The sequence below is a fragment of the Lygodium microphyllum genome, chromosome 4 (genome assembly GCF_053477565.2).
Source record: "Lygodium microphyllum isolate KBCC chromosome 4, Lygodium_microphyllum_v1.1.10, whole genome shotgun sequence".
Lineage (NCBI taxonomy): Eukaryota > Viridiplantae > Streptophyta > Polypodiopsida > Schizaeales > Lygodiaceae > Lygodium > Lygodium microphyllum.
In genome coordinates, this window is record NC_141138.1 from 108,057,322 (window position 1) to 108,076,547 (window position 19,226).

General features: G+C 44.0%; 1 protein-coding gene across 1 annotated transcript; it reads right to left on the reverse strand.

Moving 5' to 3' along the window:
- Window positions 1–330: 330 nt before the first annotated feature.
- LOC148037448 (uncharacterized) lies at window positions 331–4,727 on the reverse strand. Its single transcript, XM_087676390.1, has 2 exons — window positions 4,213–4,727; window positions 331–3,803 (listed from the first exon to the last, which is right to left on the reverse strand). Exons 1-2 carry the CDS (start codon window positions 4,490–4,492, stop codon window positions 583–585), a joined length of 3,501 nt encoding a protein of 1,166 aa, XP_087532516.1. The 5' UTR covers window positions 4,493–4,727; the 3' UTR covers window positions 331–582.
- Between the last annotated feature and the right edge of the window lie 14,499 nt (window positions 4,728–19,226).

Here is a 19,226-nt window from a genome sequence, read left to right on the forward strand (position 1 = left end):
CAGCTGGCAGGAATCAATCCTTGGACCAGCTGAGATGCACACGCCCGCCTCAACCAACTACGCTAAAACAAGCATTCCACGGCTCCAATTATATTGGAATTCCCACTCCCGGGAAACCCTGTTAAGCCTTTAAGGTAGTAGTTTACGTCCTAAGTAAGGTCTGGAGTCAATAACAACTCCAACATGCACGCATAAAACCACGCAGATGCTCCCATAACGATGTTGTGAGTACCTCTCTGGTTTAATACACCAACGCACTATGAAAGAACAAGAAAACAAATGTTGTTCAGCCGCTATTGAGGGCATGAACAAGGCATGAAACATACAAAGTTGACGAACAATGAAGAACATTTCATGTTGCATTGTGAGGGCAGGAGCAGGGCCCGAATGCGTTGGAAGGGCTGCCTGCTGCTACTGTGGAATTACACAACAAATGATGGTTGGGAAGGGGCAACCAACCACAAAGATGATGATAATGATGAGCTTGAGAAAGAACATGAGGAAAACAATGATGTGCTGTTAAAGTAAGGGAATTATGTGTGACAAAGTTTGTGCTGTTAATGTGGTTGTTAGCTAGTTTGGCTAGCTTGTGGGGGAGGTATGGGAGGTGGGGTCGGAGGAAGAGGGAAGGTCGGGGCCGACGCGGCAGCCTTCCAGCATGAAGACGACTTCGGTCATGGAGGGGCGGTCGGGGGGGTCGGAGGCGGTGCAGAGGAGGGCGACCTTGACGGCCAGAAGGAACTCCTCCCACTCGGACGACTCCGGGTCGAGCTCCAGGAGGCTCGGGTCGAAGAGCTCGTCCATGCGGCCGGCCTGCAGCTGTCGCTTCACCCACTTCACAATATCCTCACCCCCCTCCTCCGAAAACATCACCGGCCGCTGCCCCGTCAGCAGCTCCAGCAGCACCACCCCGAAGCTGTACACGTCCGCCTCCCGGGACGCCTGCCCCTCCGGCGCCGCGTAGCCCGATGCCAACGTGGACGACGCCGCAGCAGCCACTTCCGACCCCGCCCCCGCCCCCGCCAGCCTCTCCAGCCCGAACTCCGACACATGCGCCTCGAAGTCCGCGTCGAACTGCACATTGCTGGGCCGCACGTCCCCGTGCACTATCGGCGGATTGCACTGCGCGTGCAGGAAGGACAGGCCCCGCGCCACCCCGAGCGCTATCAGGTGCCTCATCGGCCAGTTCAGCACGTGCCCCCCTTGCTGCGCCGCCTCCTGCAGCAGCGCCGCCAGGTTGCCGTTCGGCATGTAGTCGTACACCAGCAGCTTCACCTCCCCCGACACATAATACCCCCGCAGCACCGTCAGGTTCCGGTGCTTCACCCTACCCAGCATCTCCGCCTCCCTCCGGAACGTCGCCTCTTCCAACCCCCCTCCCTCCGGCAGCTTCCTCACCGAAAACACCGTCCCGTCCTGCAAACACGCCTTGAAGATGATGCCATACCTCGTCCTGCTCACAATGTGCTCCTCGTCGAACTGCCCAGTGGCTTCCAGGACATTCGCGTAGGTGATGGGGCTGTAGAACATGATGAGCTTTTGCTCGGGCTGCGTGGCACCGGTGCTGAGCCCATCTTCCTTGTTTCTGCTGCAAAACAGCACCAAGCTGAAAAGCAAGGACAAGAATATTATTCCTGCCAAAGTGGCCGCGACTGCTATAGAAATGATGACACGTTTTCCCAAGCCGCCCTTTCTTCCTTTGCCCGCCGGACAAGAGTTGTTTAATGGAATGCCACAAAGAGCAAGATTGTCGCTGAATGAAGAAGCATTGAAACGGTCACCAAGAGAAGAAGGAATGGGCCCTTCCAGCTTGTTGTGAGATAGATTAAGCTCATGCAGCGGACCAATGCTACCAAGTGATTCTGGGATGATGCCTGTCAAGTTGTTGAAAGAGACATCCAAGACCTCCAACTGAGTCAGAAAGCCAATCTCCCTAGGTAAGCTACCATTCAAATCGTTCTGCTTCAGGACCAGAACTTTGAGTGCCTTCAACTGTCTTACCAACGAAAGTAAGGGACCTGTTAGATTGTTGGAGTCCAGAAATAGCTGCTCCAATGCTGTGCAGTTATACAATTCCATTGGAATTTCACCTGTGAGTCTGTTTGACCCAATATCAAGTATCTGCAGCTTCTTCAATTGACCCAGTTTGGCAGGAATCCCGCCTGAGAGTAGATTGTTTCTTGCTTCCAATTTAGACAAACTGGAACAGTTCCCAAGATCTGAGGGGATACTACCATTTAACTGGTTATTGGAAAGGGAAAACACCATCAAATTTTGTAGCATGCCTAGGCTTGCAGGAATGCTGCCTGTCAGACCATTCCGGCTAAAATCAATACTCTCAGCGCTGGAGAGGCTACTAAGAGCTGCAGGAATGCTCCCAGTAAGGGAATTCTCAGCTAGTGACAGAATTCGCAGATTAGGCAACCCAACTAACTCAGAAGGGATAAATCCAGAGAGTTTCTGTTTGCTTAGGTCGAGGGACTTTAAAGCCAAAAGACGGCCCAAGCTCAAGGGTATTGATCCTGCAAAATTGTTGCCTGTGAGATTAAGGACCTGAAGTCTCGATAAAGACCCTAAAAAAGGTGGAATGGAACCAGAGAGCTGGTCTTCCGCAAGATCCAACACCTGTAGATTGATCAACTGCAGAAACTGCTGGGGAATACTTCCATTGAATGTATTTGATGAGAGAGACAGGCTCACCAAATTGCTCCAAAATGACAAATAAGTAGGTATTGGACCTGACAAATTATTGTGGCTCAAATCCAAGGATTGAAGGCTTCTCGCGTTGGTTAGCCCAAAGGGAATTGTTCCTGTCAAAGAATTTCCTGCTAATGAAAGAACTCGCAGCTGAAACAAGGATCCGAAGGTTTCCGGTATAGAACCAGTAAGCCTGTTGTTTCCAAGAGCCAATACCTGAAGGCTGCTACAATCTGAGAGTTGAGATGTAACCTGACCTGACAAAAGGTTGTCAGAAAAATTAAGAACTTGCAATTGCCGGAGATTACCAAGAGAAGCAGGAATCGGTCCACTAAAGGAGTTGCTCGCAAGCACAAGTATATTCAGCCTGGTTAAATTTCCCAATGATTCCGGTACAGCTCCATTCAGATCATTGTCTTGCAAGTCCAACTGTTGCCAATTATCGCTTCCAGGAAACATCAGAAGTGGTCCAGAGAGGTTGTTGTGGCTGAAATTGAGCGACTGCAAAGACGTGTTGTTGAAGAGAGACGGAGGGATGGAGCCAACTAAATGGTTTTGTGCTAGTGACATATAGTTCAGCTTTTGTAATGAACCCAAACTAGCGGGAATTTGCCCTGTAAATCCATTGTTCTGTAGGCTGAGGAAGTCTAACTCCGAGCAGTTTGCAAGTGATGAAGGAATACTTCCGTGGAGGAGATTGGACTCTAGGGAGAGAGACGCAAGCAACGACAAACGGCCCCATTCTGGTGGGATGAAGCCGTCGAAATCGTTGTTCGCGAAGTTAATGCTAGATAAATTGACACAAGACGACATACCCGGAGGTAGACTTCCTGTGAAATGGTTGCCAGATAGGTCGATGCTTCGCAGAGAGGTCAAACCTGCAATCTGAGGCGAAATTTGGCCAGAGAGCAAGTTGTTATGGAGATCCAAGTTTTGAAGCTCCAACAATCCGAACAACGCCGAGGGCAAGGATCCGGAGAAGTGGTTGATTTGAAGGTAGAGTGCTCGTAGGTGTGAGCAGCGGCCCAGTGACGACGGAATAGAGCCGTTGAAACGATTCTGCCGTAAGCTCAGCCTTCGCAGTTCGCTCAGATTCCCGACCGCCTCTGCCACACGCAAACACAAATTCAGAATGGAAAACCTTTTTGTCAACAATTTCTCAAAAAAATGGAGCGCTCTTTCTCTTTTAAACACCCTGCCGGGTAGCATGTCCGTTTCTCTTTCCAGCCCATTATGCTGGACTAAGTGCACCTAACTCCATTTTTCAGTTCTCGATAAAACATGCACAAATACATATGATTAATTGGTCCATCGCACCTGACAGACACACAAATCCATAACAACCGAAAATTCCATGAACTAAAATCTTTCTATTACGTCTCGAACGACCAATGGTGGACACAACCTCAGAAAAAGGCAAAGCTACTTCATTCGCGAAACGTAAAACGGTAATAATAAATTCACAGCTGGAAGATGAAAGCACTTGTCAAACGGAAGTAAGATGAAAATATGTACCCGACAAAAACCCTGTGAGACTTAATCCGGGCAAACGAAGCTCGTTAACTCTACCATTTGCGCAGATAACACCTCTCCAGTTGCAAGGAGCAACGCCATTCGAGCCTTCTGCAGTCGTCCATGAGACTAAAGCCCCTTCCGGATCAAGCAGCAATGCTTTTATGGCCAGTAGTGCGGCTGCATCTTCCTGACTTCCTTGTGCATTTGCCGTCCCACTCAAAAGTAGCAAAATGAGAAGCACTAGCTGGCTAATGGCCACCGTAGACCACGAAAGGCACATCTCAAGCGTATCATAAAAACCTGCCCTCGTCTCCCCCTTCTTCCTGTGCTTCTTCCGATTCCTTGCCCCCCCCGTGTAGAGAAGGCAGCAGAAACTCCGATTGGCCAATCATCAAAACCCTGTGCTCCACTCCATGCCTGAGAGATCTGCATTTCACCCCGGGCTCTGCAGCAATTGGAGGCAACATTGTGCGACCTTCATACTGCTTTCAAAGCAAAATTTACATTGGACGAGAAGGAGTTCATACTGCTTTCAAAGCAAAATTTACATTGGACGAGAAGGAGACGGTAGCTTGCCAAAACGGCCGCAAGGAGGCGCCATTGTGCTGTCAAAACGGCAAGCGAAGGCAACAAGATAGAGCGGCGAGCTATGCGAAGGGAAGGAGGAAGCATGGAGCCACATGCTTGTTCTCGGTTCAAATAATGGCAAGCTTCGGGATGCTGTCCTTGTGAGAGAATTTATGGAAGCACGATCTGGAGCTCCTGCACAGAGGTGGGGCTACTTGTCCGCGTCTGGAACTTGGAAGATGATAAAATAGCACAAACACACAAACAGAGAGAGAGAGATGGCTGTACGTTATGAGAGACAGCAGTTCTCGAGGGGGAAGAAGGGAGGAGAAGAAAAAAGCCTGTGAGAGAAGTAGTGCGAGCAAGAGAGAGAGAGAGTTAAAAAGAATGGCGGGCTGGAAAAGCCCGTTTCGGTTCTTTTACCTCCGATAAAAATGGAGAGAAAAGGTGAGGCCCGATGAATAGCTCATAATAATAACCATCATATAAGGTGCGGCCCTTTTACACTTTTTTATTACTTGCGCGTACCTACGTTTCTTGCTGACACGCAAAAGGACGGCAACAATGGTTGATGCCATCAACAAAAATTATGGATTATTGCCAACGTGGCAAAGTGGTTGCGTGGGGTGTAAGGTGAGCAACATAGGTACATGAGTTCAAATCCTCCACCTCGCTTCCATTGCAACACATCAACATAAAATTATTGATTATTGCCACCGAGGTCATGGCGTAATGCTCTTGGTGCACGTTAAGCAACATGGGTATGTGAGTTCAAACCTTGCGCCTCGTTTCCCCTACAACACATTTGCAAGCTCCAAAATCATGGGTTGTTGCCATTGACAATAAAATATTGATATCAAAAGCAGTAACATTAGAGTATCGGCTTCTAATTTGTTATGCTTTTGAATATTTTTGGCTTTTCATGATTAACATCTTGACAATTTTGCTTCATTTTGGCTCTTAGAACAACAATACCAAACCTGTTCCCACCATGCTAGGAGTCTCAACTACGTTGGGAAATCCTTATCGAACCCACTAGGTCAGAGGTGCTCGAGTGTGCAATCTAGTTCACAACCAGGAACCTTTTTCAACCATGGGTGAGATGCTTGCCCAATGAGGTTCACTTTCAATTCAGCACGTGTGAGACTTGATCATGCGTTAATATTAGAGATTCAAGTGAATTATTTACATCAGCATTGTAGGGTGACAAAAGTGCCCTGAAGCGGTAAGCATTTAGTATGTGTGAGATTTGCTATTGGTCAAAATCGCTTGGGCACAACTTTTCAAGCTATGAATGTAATATTTTAATTTTCCCAATTTCCTTCTGACATAACATGCATGTCTCTATGGGGTTGCGAGCCATATTACTACTGGAGACAAGTCAACCGATGTTCATGGAAAACATTTTTTCAAGCCAATTCATCAAAAATCTTCAACCTTGACAATTTGTAGGGTTTTTCCTAGATTCTTTGGGTTCTTTGCCCCCGCATCCCCCCCTTTTTTTTATGAGTATTTTTTGAAGAGTACATTCCATAATCAACGGCTAGAATCACACAACCATGCTCTTGGACCTAAGCTACAACAGCTAGGCTAGATTAATCTTTGATTTTTTTTAAAAAAACATTCTCCAAGAATTTAAAGGTTGTTTATCAAATTTAACAATCTACTTGACATTGAACCTTGGTCAAAAGATTGAACACTACTATAATTTGCATTCTACTTGGAAGCTTTTAAAAATTCCTATTGATGCATGACATCGTTTGACTTACAAGACTTTAACATTTCCTTCTAGGCTAAGAATGTAAATGGGAGGCATCAAAAAAGTTCCTCCTTGTTACACCTATCCTTAGCTACAAATGGATAGATACATCCTTATTTGTATCAGTGTTCCACTTCTAGAATTGAGGTTTTTAACCGACAAACACTTCAAACTCCGTGTTTCTTCAAATCACAAGGTCTAAGCTCAAACTTTTATGTAGCTTGATGCATCTAGCAAGTAATGAAATTTATGTTCACATTGTCCACCTAAGTCACTTTGACATGAGTTTGGGTCAAGGCTAGATGTCTTGAACTCTTTTTCTTGAGCAAAGGGTAGATTTGAAATGCCCAAATTGCTTAATCAATTGCCTTGAATCTATTGAGTGTTAGCAAGTCATGTGGAGTCCTATGAGAACTCAAAATCCATCCCCTTCATCTCCCTAATGTCATGAAGGCCTCAAAAGAAATAAATATACTCTCCCCATGAGCTAGGTTGTCATAATCGCACCAAGAAGGGTGAGACCAAGTCTCTTACACTAGAAACCACAAGCTCCCTCCCTAACACTAAGTACAAGGTCAAATGTTGAAATGTCACAATGTTAATCGCTACTGGGTTGTGTTGCATGAAGTATAAAGCTTGTAGGCCCTTCACCTCTTTCTTCAACATGCTTGTGCTTGAACTAAATATAGATTTGTTGATGTGTCCTAAGAAACCTTGTGAGTAAGTAATGCTACTATGAAGATTGCAATTATTGAGTCATCAAACTATAGGTGATCTTAGATGCATCATTATGGTGATGAAAAGAGCTATACTAGGAGGTGCATTGAAATGCTCATTACATTATAAGCTCTTAAAGTTTTTCATCTCTCTTTCAAAAGTTCATATGAATTGCTTTGTCCCATTATATGATCCCTATTAGAAAGAGAAATGTAACTCTTGAGTACTTCATATATTATACGGAAGTGCCCCCTTTGAATGAAAAGTATAGTGTTTGTCTTGATTATTTCACATAGTCTATGATTTTTTACTAATAGCATGCTTTGTAGTAACAAACTTGAAAATTCTCACATAAATGAGTGGCATGAAATAAAGACATGTAGATATTCGTGGCATTGGGTGTTTTTCAAATTTAAGAAAAGAAAAATCGCACAATAAGTACGTAAAAGTACTACAAGCATTTCAACTGCATTTATAGAAAATTAAAATTTCTTCTCGCCCACAATTTAAGAAAACCCCCATTAGCCCCTGGCCCCTACTGTTTAAGAAGCACCTCTCTCTCTCTCTCTCTCTCTCTCTCTCTCTCTCTCTCTCTCTCTCTCTCTCTCTCTCTCTCTCTCTCTCTCTCTCTCTCTCTCTCTCTCTCTCTCTCTCTCTCTCTCTCTCTCTCTCTCTCTCACAGATGCAAGTGAGAGATTTTGGGAATGAGAGAGCTACCCCATCTAAATCCCTAACTTCCTTCCCCCATCAATTCTAATCCCTTAGCCCTATCACTACTTTGCTATTGCATGTTTCACACGCTACATCTACTGTCAATAACTCTACTAAGAAGAGATAGCTTTCTTTTTAATAATCACTTTTTTTCATTCATCTTTCATATTTGTATGCTTCAAATAAACAATGTTTTTAATTTCTTTATTTTGTATGTTGAATCATTGTGAGGTACAAGTATACTTTCGAAAATCAAGTTATTGTTTCAATAATTGACATGGAAGTGCAATATAGTAACTATTAATAATACAAGTGCTTCACAATGGTTTTGGGGTCTCTCATGGTTTGTTTTTTAGGGATTGCCATGTAAGACATGCATCAAGATGTGAAATGTGTCAACCAATAGTAATAGTGATGCTTGAAAGTTCGGCGCGAAATACCAAACTTAAGTTGGTACCATAGTGCCAATCCCGATGCAAAGCACTCGGAAAGAAACTAGGCGTTGAACTCCTAGTCACATATTATGGAACTCTTGAGTTAAGGGCCTCAAGAAAGGGAAATTGCCATCATAATCTTACTAGCATCTTATAAAATTTCTAACATAAAAGCATTGTCATCTTAACCACCTTAATAACAACAAGGCCTATAAATATATAGGTATTGTTTGTGTTGCATATAATGCTTTGCAACAATCTTTCTTTCCCAAGTCTTTCTCTTCATTTGCATGAACTCTTTTATCATCTCGAGGTAAGGATTTTTATTACCTACTAGTAGGGGTTCTATCAAGATAGTGTTTCCAACCAAGATAGAAAAGATCACCCTATTGCTACAACTTATTCAAGCCACATTGAGTGGTAAAAGATAGGCTACTCAAAAACAAAATTTTCAATCTTTTTTTTTTCATTTTTTCTTCTCATTTTACCCATGGCAGTGTTAAGAGGAAGAGGTGTTAGTTAGCCATGATGATGGACCTGAGAATAGTAAAGAGGTTAGAGGTCTCACTTATATTTTTGATGTGGAGTTTTGAGGTAACTGTGCTCCTTGAATCTTCAAAAAAGAACTAATTTGTAGCTTACCATATGAACAACTAAGCATTAGTGACCTTTATTTATAGAATGGTATCATAAGGGCAAATGTCAATATTGTGTAACAACAAGTATGAGGAATCTTCTCTTTTTGTGACATATAAATCTCTAAGCCTAGCCTTGAAATTCTTTTTGTTTGTACAAGCTTGGGTTTGTATGACTAGTGGCTTTTCTAACATACCTTTTTTATGCTTTTCAAGTTATGAATTAAACCAAAGCCTTGGAATGGTGTCTTTCTAGACAATGTTATTTTTTGCTAATGAATCTACTTATGCTTTGCATACATTGACCATGAATGTATTGCTTATGGCATAGGAAACTTGTCAATGTTAGTAGTTAAGGATTAAGGTTCTTGATTTGTGTAATGAATAATATGGAATATGTGATTCTTATTGAATTTATGCATAGTATAGAAATGGCCCCATTATCACTTGTCTTAGTCTTAAGAGTGTGATGTGATTATATGCCCATTAAGAATGACATTTAGAGATTAAGTGTTTTACTTGTTTTTTGTAAGTTACAGGTTTGCAGCGCTAGTGTCACCAAAATCGATTTGTTTGTGAGTAGTTTTCTTCAAGTCCATTTGGTTTTTGGCCATGTTAAGACTAGGCATCCAACAAACCAAATAAGCACGTTTCTTGTTTTCAAAATATTGGACTTGCTAAGGGATCAACCATCTAAATTAATCGTGATTTTATCTTTAAATTTTGACCAACCATTGACAAAACTTATCCCTTACTCTTGTTTTGACATTGTTGAAGGGAGTGAGCCCTAAAGTGGAAGCACGGAATGAAAGCAAGAGCTATGGTGGAAGGAGCAAGAGCAAGATAGAGAGATACACACAATGTGGCAACTCTAGGAATTAGAATGTGTGATCAGCCTTCCCTTTATTCAAATGTCACTAAAAGAATAAAGAATGAAGTGATAGTGATGGGTGCCTAGCACCTATAGTGTATAGGTGTGCAGGTATGCAAGTACTATTAATGTAACTAATACATGAGTGGCTAGGCACAATCACCTTTACCCCCCAACAACCTTCCACTTAAAGATGAATGTGCCTCTAATGAGGAGAAAACAAGAAAAAAAGAAGTAACAAAGTACAAATGTACATAAGTACAACAGGATGAGGAAAGACGTCCTCTCATCCAATACCCATCAATTTCCTAAGGAAGGCAAAACTCTCTAATGAGAGAGCTTTAGTGAGCAAATATGCAAGATTTTAGTTAGTTGAGATCTTGACAAGGTCAACCGACCTATCCTCAACGACCTCTCTAATGAAGTGGTAATGCACCTCAATGTGTTTTGTCTTCCCATAGGAGACCAAATTCTTGGCCAATTGAATAGCACTCATAGAATTCGAATGCAATATAGGGACCACATCAGTAAATCACATGGCCAAGTAAATAGCACACATAGAATCCAAATGTAATGTAGGGGCCACATTAATAATGCCAAGGTCTACTACCAAATAGCCTAACCAGAGAGCCTTGTTGCAAGCCTCAATAGCTACAACGTACTCTGCCTCTGTAGTAGTAGATAGGGTTGTGCATTTCTGCATCGTGGATATCCAAGAAGCAGCACCTTTAGTAAAGGTAAAGAAATAGCCAGAGGTGGACTTTCTACTGTCTACATGTCCTACATAATCAAAGTCAATATATCCCATGACTCTTGTATCCTAACCATCGTAACAGATGCACATAGCTATTGTGTCCTTTAGGTACCTCATGATACCCTTGACAACATCCCAATGCCATCTACCAATGTAACCATATAGCGTGCCACAACTCCCACTGCAAATTCTATGCTAAGATGAGTGGCTATCATGGCATACATCAAACTATCCACTGTGGATGCATAAGAAATCTTGACCATCTCGGCCTTGTGCTCATCAAATTGTGGACAATCGATGACTAACCTTCACATGAGAAGGTAAAAGATAGCCAATAGGCTTAACATCCCATATATGAAACTGCTCAAGGACCTTCTGGATGTACTCCTTATGTTATAAGTAAAGGAGCCCCTTAGAGCGATCTCATGTAATGTGCATCCCAGGAATGTATGAGTCATGTCCCATATCCTTCATCTCAAAGCTCTTCTTGAACTAACCTTTCAAGGCATCCAACTCATCATGAGCACTTCTCCTAGCAATCAACATATCATCAACATAGAGGATCAAAATCATAAGGTTTCCATCACAAGCCTTCTTCATGTATAAATACAAATCCATATCACTGCGGGAATATCCATGTGAATGTGTAAAGTCATCAAGCTTGTGATACCATTCCCTAGGTACTTACTTAAGGCTATAAAGGCTCTTCCTCAATCTGCACACTAGGTATTTCATGCCAAGTTCTACAAAGCTCTTAGGCTACTCTATATAAATCTCATCATGCAAGTCCCCATAAAGAAAAGCCGCCTTGACATCCATCTGCTAAAGTCTAAGTCAAGGTGAGCAACCAAAGCCAGTACTAAGTATAGGATAGTCATCTTCACAACAAGAGAAAAGACTTTGTCAAAATCCACACCACCTTCATGCTTGAAGCCCTTAGAAGCCAATCTAGCCTTGTACTGGGGCATCTAGGGGTACTTTTCAACTTGTACACTCACTTGCATAGCAAAGCACACTTGCCACTAGGTAAAGGAACCAAATCCCATGTATAATTTTTCTGCAATGAGTCATACTCTAACTACATGGTTCTCTCCTAGGAGTAACTATCACCTTTGCGCATGGCCTCATCATAAGTAAAAGGCTCACCGGCATTTGTCACCATAACATAATCCATAAAGGGCACAAACCGCACAAGCTTTCATCTATCTCTAGTAGACTACCTTGTACATCTTGTCAAGCATCAAGGACTTGGGCCACTGGGGCATCAATTGCTACAGTAGGCTGCTAAGCTGGCTGCACAGTAATAGGAGGCTCATCCTAAAATATCACCCTGCACACCTCAACAACATGCTTGGGCTACTTATGTGTTTTCTCCTCATGGAGAAAACAACATTATGGTTGTGGATAATGTTTCGAGCTTGCGGATCCCATAGGCCATAACCCATCTCACTTGCATCACCATAACCAAGGAAGATGCATTTCTGAGACTTAGGATCCAACTTATTGCGCTTGTCCTTGGGTACATGGCAGAAAGCCTCACAACCAAAGACACACAAATGAGCATATGAGGGAGGTTTTCCAAACCATACCTTCTCTGCAACTTGATAGTCATGAGCAGTACTTGGAGACCAATTTATCAAGTGTATAGCAGTAGCAATTGCCTAAGCCCAAAAATGCTATGGTAAGCCTACTTGGCTAAGTATACTACAAACTCACTCTTAATTGCCCTATTCATGCACTTAGCCAAACCATTCTGGGGTGGGGTGTACGAGGTGGTCAATTGATGCTTTAATAGCCCTCTCATCACAAAATTTCTCAAAGGCTTTAGAGACATACTTACCCCCATTATCTGACCTTAGGCATTCCAATCTATACCTAGATTGTTTCTCAACCAAAGTAAGCCAATATTGAAATGTAGCAAAGATTTTTGATTTTTACTGAATAGGACATGCCCAAACCTTATGCGTATAGTCATCAATGACAGTAACAAAATATTTTGCTCCACCTAACAACTTTCAGCGTATGAGACCATATATATCTAAATGAACAAGAGCTAAAGGCTCGCCCATGTGTATCATACCAAACTTTTCATGTGTATTGCATGTCTATCTACCATATAAACAATGATCACAAGACTCAAAGCACTTATAGTCAAGGGGTGAAAGATACTGCAAATGAGTAAGCATTTTCATTTCTTTCAAGGACATATGTCCAAGGTGACAATGCCAAAGAGATACATGTGGTACTACATCCATTTTCAAATATAGTCAATTGACCCAAATAAAAGAAAGGGGTAGAGAGTATTGGACTGTTAACCCTCAGACGAACAAGGTGGAAAATCTGGAAAATCTAAAGCAGAAGATGAAGCGTACTAAGAAAAATAAGGAAATACAAGAAGCGCAAAAGAGTTCTAAATCAAGGAGAAAGGCGCACAAGAAAAAGCACAAGACAATACTTTTGTAAAAGAGCGCAAGGTACATCATGATTTATTTTAAGAGCGTCGGGCGTGTAAATTGTAAAGGTAGATGGGCGATAGGAAGGAAGTTAGAAAGATAGGAGAACAATGGAAAAAAAGGGCCTAGGCCATGGTCGGCCATGTAAAAAGTAGATGACCGCCCAAGGGAAAGAGGGTTTTGTATATAAAGTTCAAAAAGTGAATGGGAGTTTATTCTTTGGTGTGTAGCAAAGTGGACTACTCTTCTTCTCTTCTCTTGCTTGCTTGTGAGTGCTTGAGGGAGGGAGTGTGTGTGAGTGAGGGAGTGAGTGAGTGTGTGAGAGTGAGGGATCTTGGAGGTGAAGCCCTCCTCCATATCCTCTCTTCTCTTCTCTTCTCTTCTCTCGTCCTACACATGGCTATGGAGGATGGAGCTTGGGGGAAGAGGCTTGAGGATGCTTGAGCTTGCATCATGAATCGTGGAGCTATCGAAGTTCTTGAGAGAGAAAGTAACTCAATCAGGCATCAAGGCAAGCTCACTACACTCCATAGGTAGGGAGAGCGTGTCGGCTATGTGAGAGGTAGCCATGGCCGCTTGGCTTGAAACGCTTGACCAATAAGTAGTTCTTAGGTCTCAAGGGTTGAGCAAGAGAGGTCTCTTCATTTTGGTTCCGTCGGATTCAAGCCTTGAGCGCCATGCGCTTTGAATCGAGCATGGAAGTAGGGTTTTATCCCCGAACCAGTGCTTGAGGTAGATAGGAGATTTAGGCATTTTAATATGCAAAACAAGTAAATATTTTGGGTTTCTAATGTGTAGACGAGTAGGATCATTCAGCCCAAGCATTGTCCTGTGATTTTTATTTGCATTAAGGTAGGATAGGACTAAAAGATTGTGAGAAAATAGTAGGGTTTTGCTGCTGTAAATAGGGCACAACCAAGAAAGAGTGGGAAAAAGATAGGCTTCCAAGACTAATGACTAAGGAGGGTGAGTTGGGAGGTAAGGACTGAGTAAGGCAAGACCTTAAAACCCCAAGGATAAGGGGAACAAGCTCATTTTTTTCACACTGAGAGTGAAAGAGATAGCTTGAGAGAGGGAGAGGGTTGCAAGACAAAGAAGAGATCATGCATGTTGATTCAGAGTTTTCTGGCTACCCTAGGTAGATACAAACTTTCCTTGTTGTGTATTTGTTCGATTTGGTAAGTCTTGTAGGCAGCCACAACCACTATGTGGAGAAATCATCCAAGACACATCACAATGCACCATCAGATTCGCAGTCAGGACCACTGTGTTTGGTCCGACTCCTAGAGTCAGGCAATCGGACACGGACCATTCGACTCTAGGAGTCGGACCACCCGTCCAGTTGGACACTCTTTGATAGTTAGACCAAGCCCTTTGGTTTGATCGGACACCACCTGTCCAATTGGACCAAACTCTAAGTGTGGACCAACCCGGTCTGATTGGACCATCCAATCGGACGTATTAGTCAGACCGTTTGACTCCTAGAGTCAGACCACCAGAATCGGAATGTCCAATTCTGGGAATCAATCCAAGTGGCAGAAGACAAAAGAACTAGGAATAGGACCACCCCCCTAGGTTAGGACTAATTTGGACACATTCCCAAACACCCCTAAAAACCCTACCCGGCTTGCCGAAGCCAAAGACTAGAGAAAACCGCAATGGTGCAGTCTAGAAACAACCTCTAGCAGCCTAGCTGAGAGACCAAAACCTCACTTAGAGCCATACTAGGTCGTGGACAAGCCAAGGGGGTAGCCATACCTTTATGGTTGTTTTGTTTTGTTTGTGCACCCCACATTGATTTCTTTTACATAAGTGCAGCAAAAGGACAGAAAGCCTGAATTTGCACCATGCACAATAGAGCACCCAGCACTGAGTGTACACAAGTTGAGGATTGTTTTCAATAACAAGGAACACACTTAGACATAATAACTCGAAGGAACCCACCAATAGGAGGAGACCCCAAAACACAGTCAGGTGCCTCAGAGCCCCATTAAGAGGACCCTCGAAGACAGCGGCAAGATAGAAAGAACATCAAGATTGAGGGCAAAGCACTACCAAAGCTGCTCGGATTGATCGACAACCTTGTGGAGCAAGAAGCAGGAATGATGTCAGGAGCAAATGCAGACCAGGGAGATGATCAGCTGGACATGGGTGAGGTCCCAATCGCGATCCAAGACATGGTCAATGAATACAACTTGCTGACCAAAACAGTAATCCATGGTAGGCCAGTAGAGGAGGTAGTGGCAAGCCTAGAGGAAGAGAGGAAAGCAGTTAGGAAAGCGCTATAGGGCATAGTAGCCTACAACTGTGAGCATAGAGCTAGGAAGTTGCAGTAGGACATAGATGTGCACGAAGCGCGATGCGTGCTAGCCTTAGCCAGCAAAAGCAAGGCGGGACCAAACGTGGAGAGAGAGAGAGCGCTAGAGGTAGACCTCACGTTGAGCGAGCTTGTGACCAAAAGCGGCTCTTGGACAACACGACTATTGAATAGAGTGTAGTAGCACTAGCAACATCTCTACTCTCAGAACCTAGGAATTACTCAAGGGGTGAAGAGCCAATAAAAAATCCCTACAATAGCTAAGTAGCTAGACAAGTACTAGCCTAATAGTGACTCATACAATTTCTAGAGCAGTTCGAGCAAGTTTGTGAGGCCAACAGTCTCGCGGACCTTGCACAATGCTTCCAAGCGTTTGGGCTCTGCTTAGGCGATAAAGATAGGACATGGTGTACTAACTAACTTAGACGTGGTGGAGTGAGTAAACTTTTCCCGATCAAAAGATCTCTTCATTAAGAGATTCTCGGAAGTAGGATACTCTGATAACCTCATAGTCCAACTAATGAACGTTAGTCAAAATAACAAGGAGGACATAAGAGACTACATCACTCGTATGTGCAGCCTCTTCAAGAGAATCTCCCTGAATGAGTGACCCAATGAAAGAGATGTCTCCGCTGTGTTTATGAATAGAATTCGGAACAAGGAGTTGTACAAGGCTTTGACAAGTAACTCTAGCTTGCAGCGAGACGTGTTAGCTAGGGTCTTTGATGAAGCAATTAGAGTGGATGACCACCTGAGAGAGAGAAGCTCTTGAAGTTCGAAACCCCAATTAGAGGACCTCAGAGAGGGCCAAAATCTTGAGCAAGGGATCAATCCCTAGCACTTAGGACAAGGGGATGAGTATAGATCAAGGCCATGAGCTAGCCAAGGTGAGAATGGAGCTAGCATGAATGCAGGATTTGGTGAGGAAACCAACACAACCGCACATTCAATGTGTGCATTGTGGCGGCAACCACCTTCCAGCTGAGTGCCAGGATCCTAGATCTAGGCCTTGCATGAATTGTGGTAGATTCGGTCATGATGCCATGCACTGTAGGTTTCCTAGGGGATTCCCCTATGTTTAGCAGTACAATCCGCCACACCTAGCAAACAGGGTGCCAAATTTCTTTGGAAGAGGAGCCCAACTGACACTCCCAGCACCAAACAACACAAAACTAGTCATCTCTAGGATGGGAAGATCAACCCGATGGGCATACCTAGGCCACCATGACCCTACATGACCCATCCACTGAGTGATGCTCCCCACTCCATTACGTGGAGGAGCCTAACAAAGATGAAGCCTATGTAAACCCTTACATCTCATATGAGGAAGAGGGCAATCCAATCATGATGGACTATCGACTAGTACTGGTAATGGCGTTAGGTAGAGGTAGGGGAAGAGGATTTGCAGGGCCGACCCAAGACCCAATCTCATATTGGACTTGCGATCACCCGAGCCCTATCTCATCACACTGTCCAAAGAGAGAACAAGCGAATAAGGAAAAAACCAACCTCAGATGTGTCGAGTGCGGCATCACTCATCTCTTTACTGATTGGCCTAGATGGAAGCCATCCCCTAGCTTGACAATCATGCCATTAGTACCCTTGGGACTGTTTGGAGTTGAGACATTTAATAGCGAGGATACACCCATCCTTTTGCATGTCATGACAAGAGCATAGATGAAGTAGGCAAGCATATGATTGCCAGGTCCCAGCAGTTTAGATGTAGCCTCAATACGAAAGAAGAGCCAAAGGAGAAGGAAGAAAAAGACTAACACAAGGTTCACACTTAAGACTTGAGGGTTCGACAATGTTAGTGATCGGCAAGAAGGTCATGGATGCAGAGGCAGAGAATACTGCTCCAAAGATGGCAGAGAAAGGAAGTGCCAAGGTAGGGGAGTATCCTCACCCCAAGCGCCAACTCGAGGCAATAGCCAAAGTCACGGAGTGGGTGAAGGAAGCCCAGGAGCACCTCAAGGATGTTGAGCCTATCTTAGAGGACGAGATCGAGGATCTCTCTAGCGTGAGCATGCTAGTCTCGCCTACATGACCAAGGTCGAGAGACGCACCCATGCCACAGGCGGTGCCACCTAGGCTAAGTTTAGATGCTATGGGCCAGCGAATCAATCAAGACCAATGGCAAAGAAGCACAAACCTAGGAGAGAGGCAAGCAACCAGCAATCTCCTCGCGACATTAGTGACTACCCTAGTGACTCTAAGTTTAGGAGACTTGCTTAGGCAACACCCCACGCTATGAGTAGAAAAATTGGGTGGAAGAACCGATGCAACATGTTGCAATTGACTTGCAAGATCACGATCCAATCACGCAGATACCTAGCTTGACGCTGCACTCAGTGCCAAAGTCACTACATGTCAATGCCTTTTGGGAAGGCACTAAGACGCACACAGTCTTGCCTATCCTAGCCCTAGGAGATGTAACACGGAAGGGAATCATAGGTACTGGGGCAGGAATGAGTGTGTTGAGCCATGATGTGCTCCAGGCTTGGGGAAATCCATCTGTCGAAACAGCTAGGTTCAATGTCACTCTAGCTAACGGAATGAAAGTAAGGCCATTTGGAGTCTTGAAAAATTAATCAGTGAAGATTGCACGTGTCTAGTTCTTTGTGAATTTCATCGTCATGAAGGGAGTGGACTACGACATTCTGCTGTTAGGCCGACCCTGGATGAGGAACACTCGAGTTGTTGAAGACTGGGGCAATCTTCTTAGGAAATCGAACGGAAGCAATGAGGGTCAAGATGGACACTTGGAAGACAATCTCCATTGACTTAGATGCCATCTCTACCATGCTCAAGGGTGATACGCTAGTAAGCAAGTCTTACGGGCCTTTGACCAAATACATCCCTTGCCTTGAGGATGAGTGAGATTGGATGCAGGTCCTAGTGATTATCGATCTCCCATTCTCAAACGAAGAGGAGACGTACAAATAGGTTGCAAAAACTGTGAGCGTGTCAAAGAAGGATCCCACATTTCCACTCTGCATGATGGCCAGGAGCTCAAGTAGCCAACCAAGGCCTATCTCTTTCTATATCCCTTTTCAAGGATTAGGACCCTTCCGACTGTGCACCATTAGTAGGACGGGTAACGTAAAACTTGAAACCCTTGAAGGTGAGGGCATAGGCTTCTTTAATGGTAGTCTCATGAAGAAGTACTACCCTCCCACACATCCACTGCATGAGCCCCCTATGCTAGAAGCCCCTATCAATGCCCGTTTAGCCACCATCATCAAACTAGAGGACGAGAATGGGGAGGCAGTAGCACCAGCATATTGTCTCCATACTGTGCATCACGACCATCATCCGATACATGCACGCATTTTATGCCTTGATCGATGAAGGAGCTGACTTCAATGTCTTGACTTACGCTCATTGGACCCTCATTGGTCAGCCACCATTACAGCCCACCAATGCTAAACTCAACTCATTTGGGGGAAAGTCATATGCACTCCTAGGGAAGTGCAAGATCATTGTCTCTATCAAGGTCTAAGAGCCTACGAGTCATATTCTATGTATTGCCAAGTACGAAGGATGCAGGTCAAGAATCACTGTTAGGATGCACTTTCAAGAAGCAAGCACATTGCAACATGGACTACGATTTGCATCATATTCACCTTTCCATTGGAAACATTCAAATCGTGACAGCTTTCAGTAAGGGCAGCAAGGCTCTACCCAAGCCTTCTATGCTACCAATAGAGCTACATGTTAAAAATGTCGGATCTAAGCTAGTTGGCTATGGTAGACACAAATCATAGAACCGATACATGATAGAGAGAAGAGATTG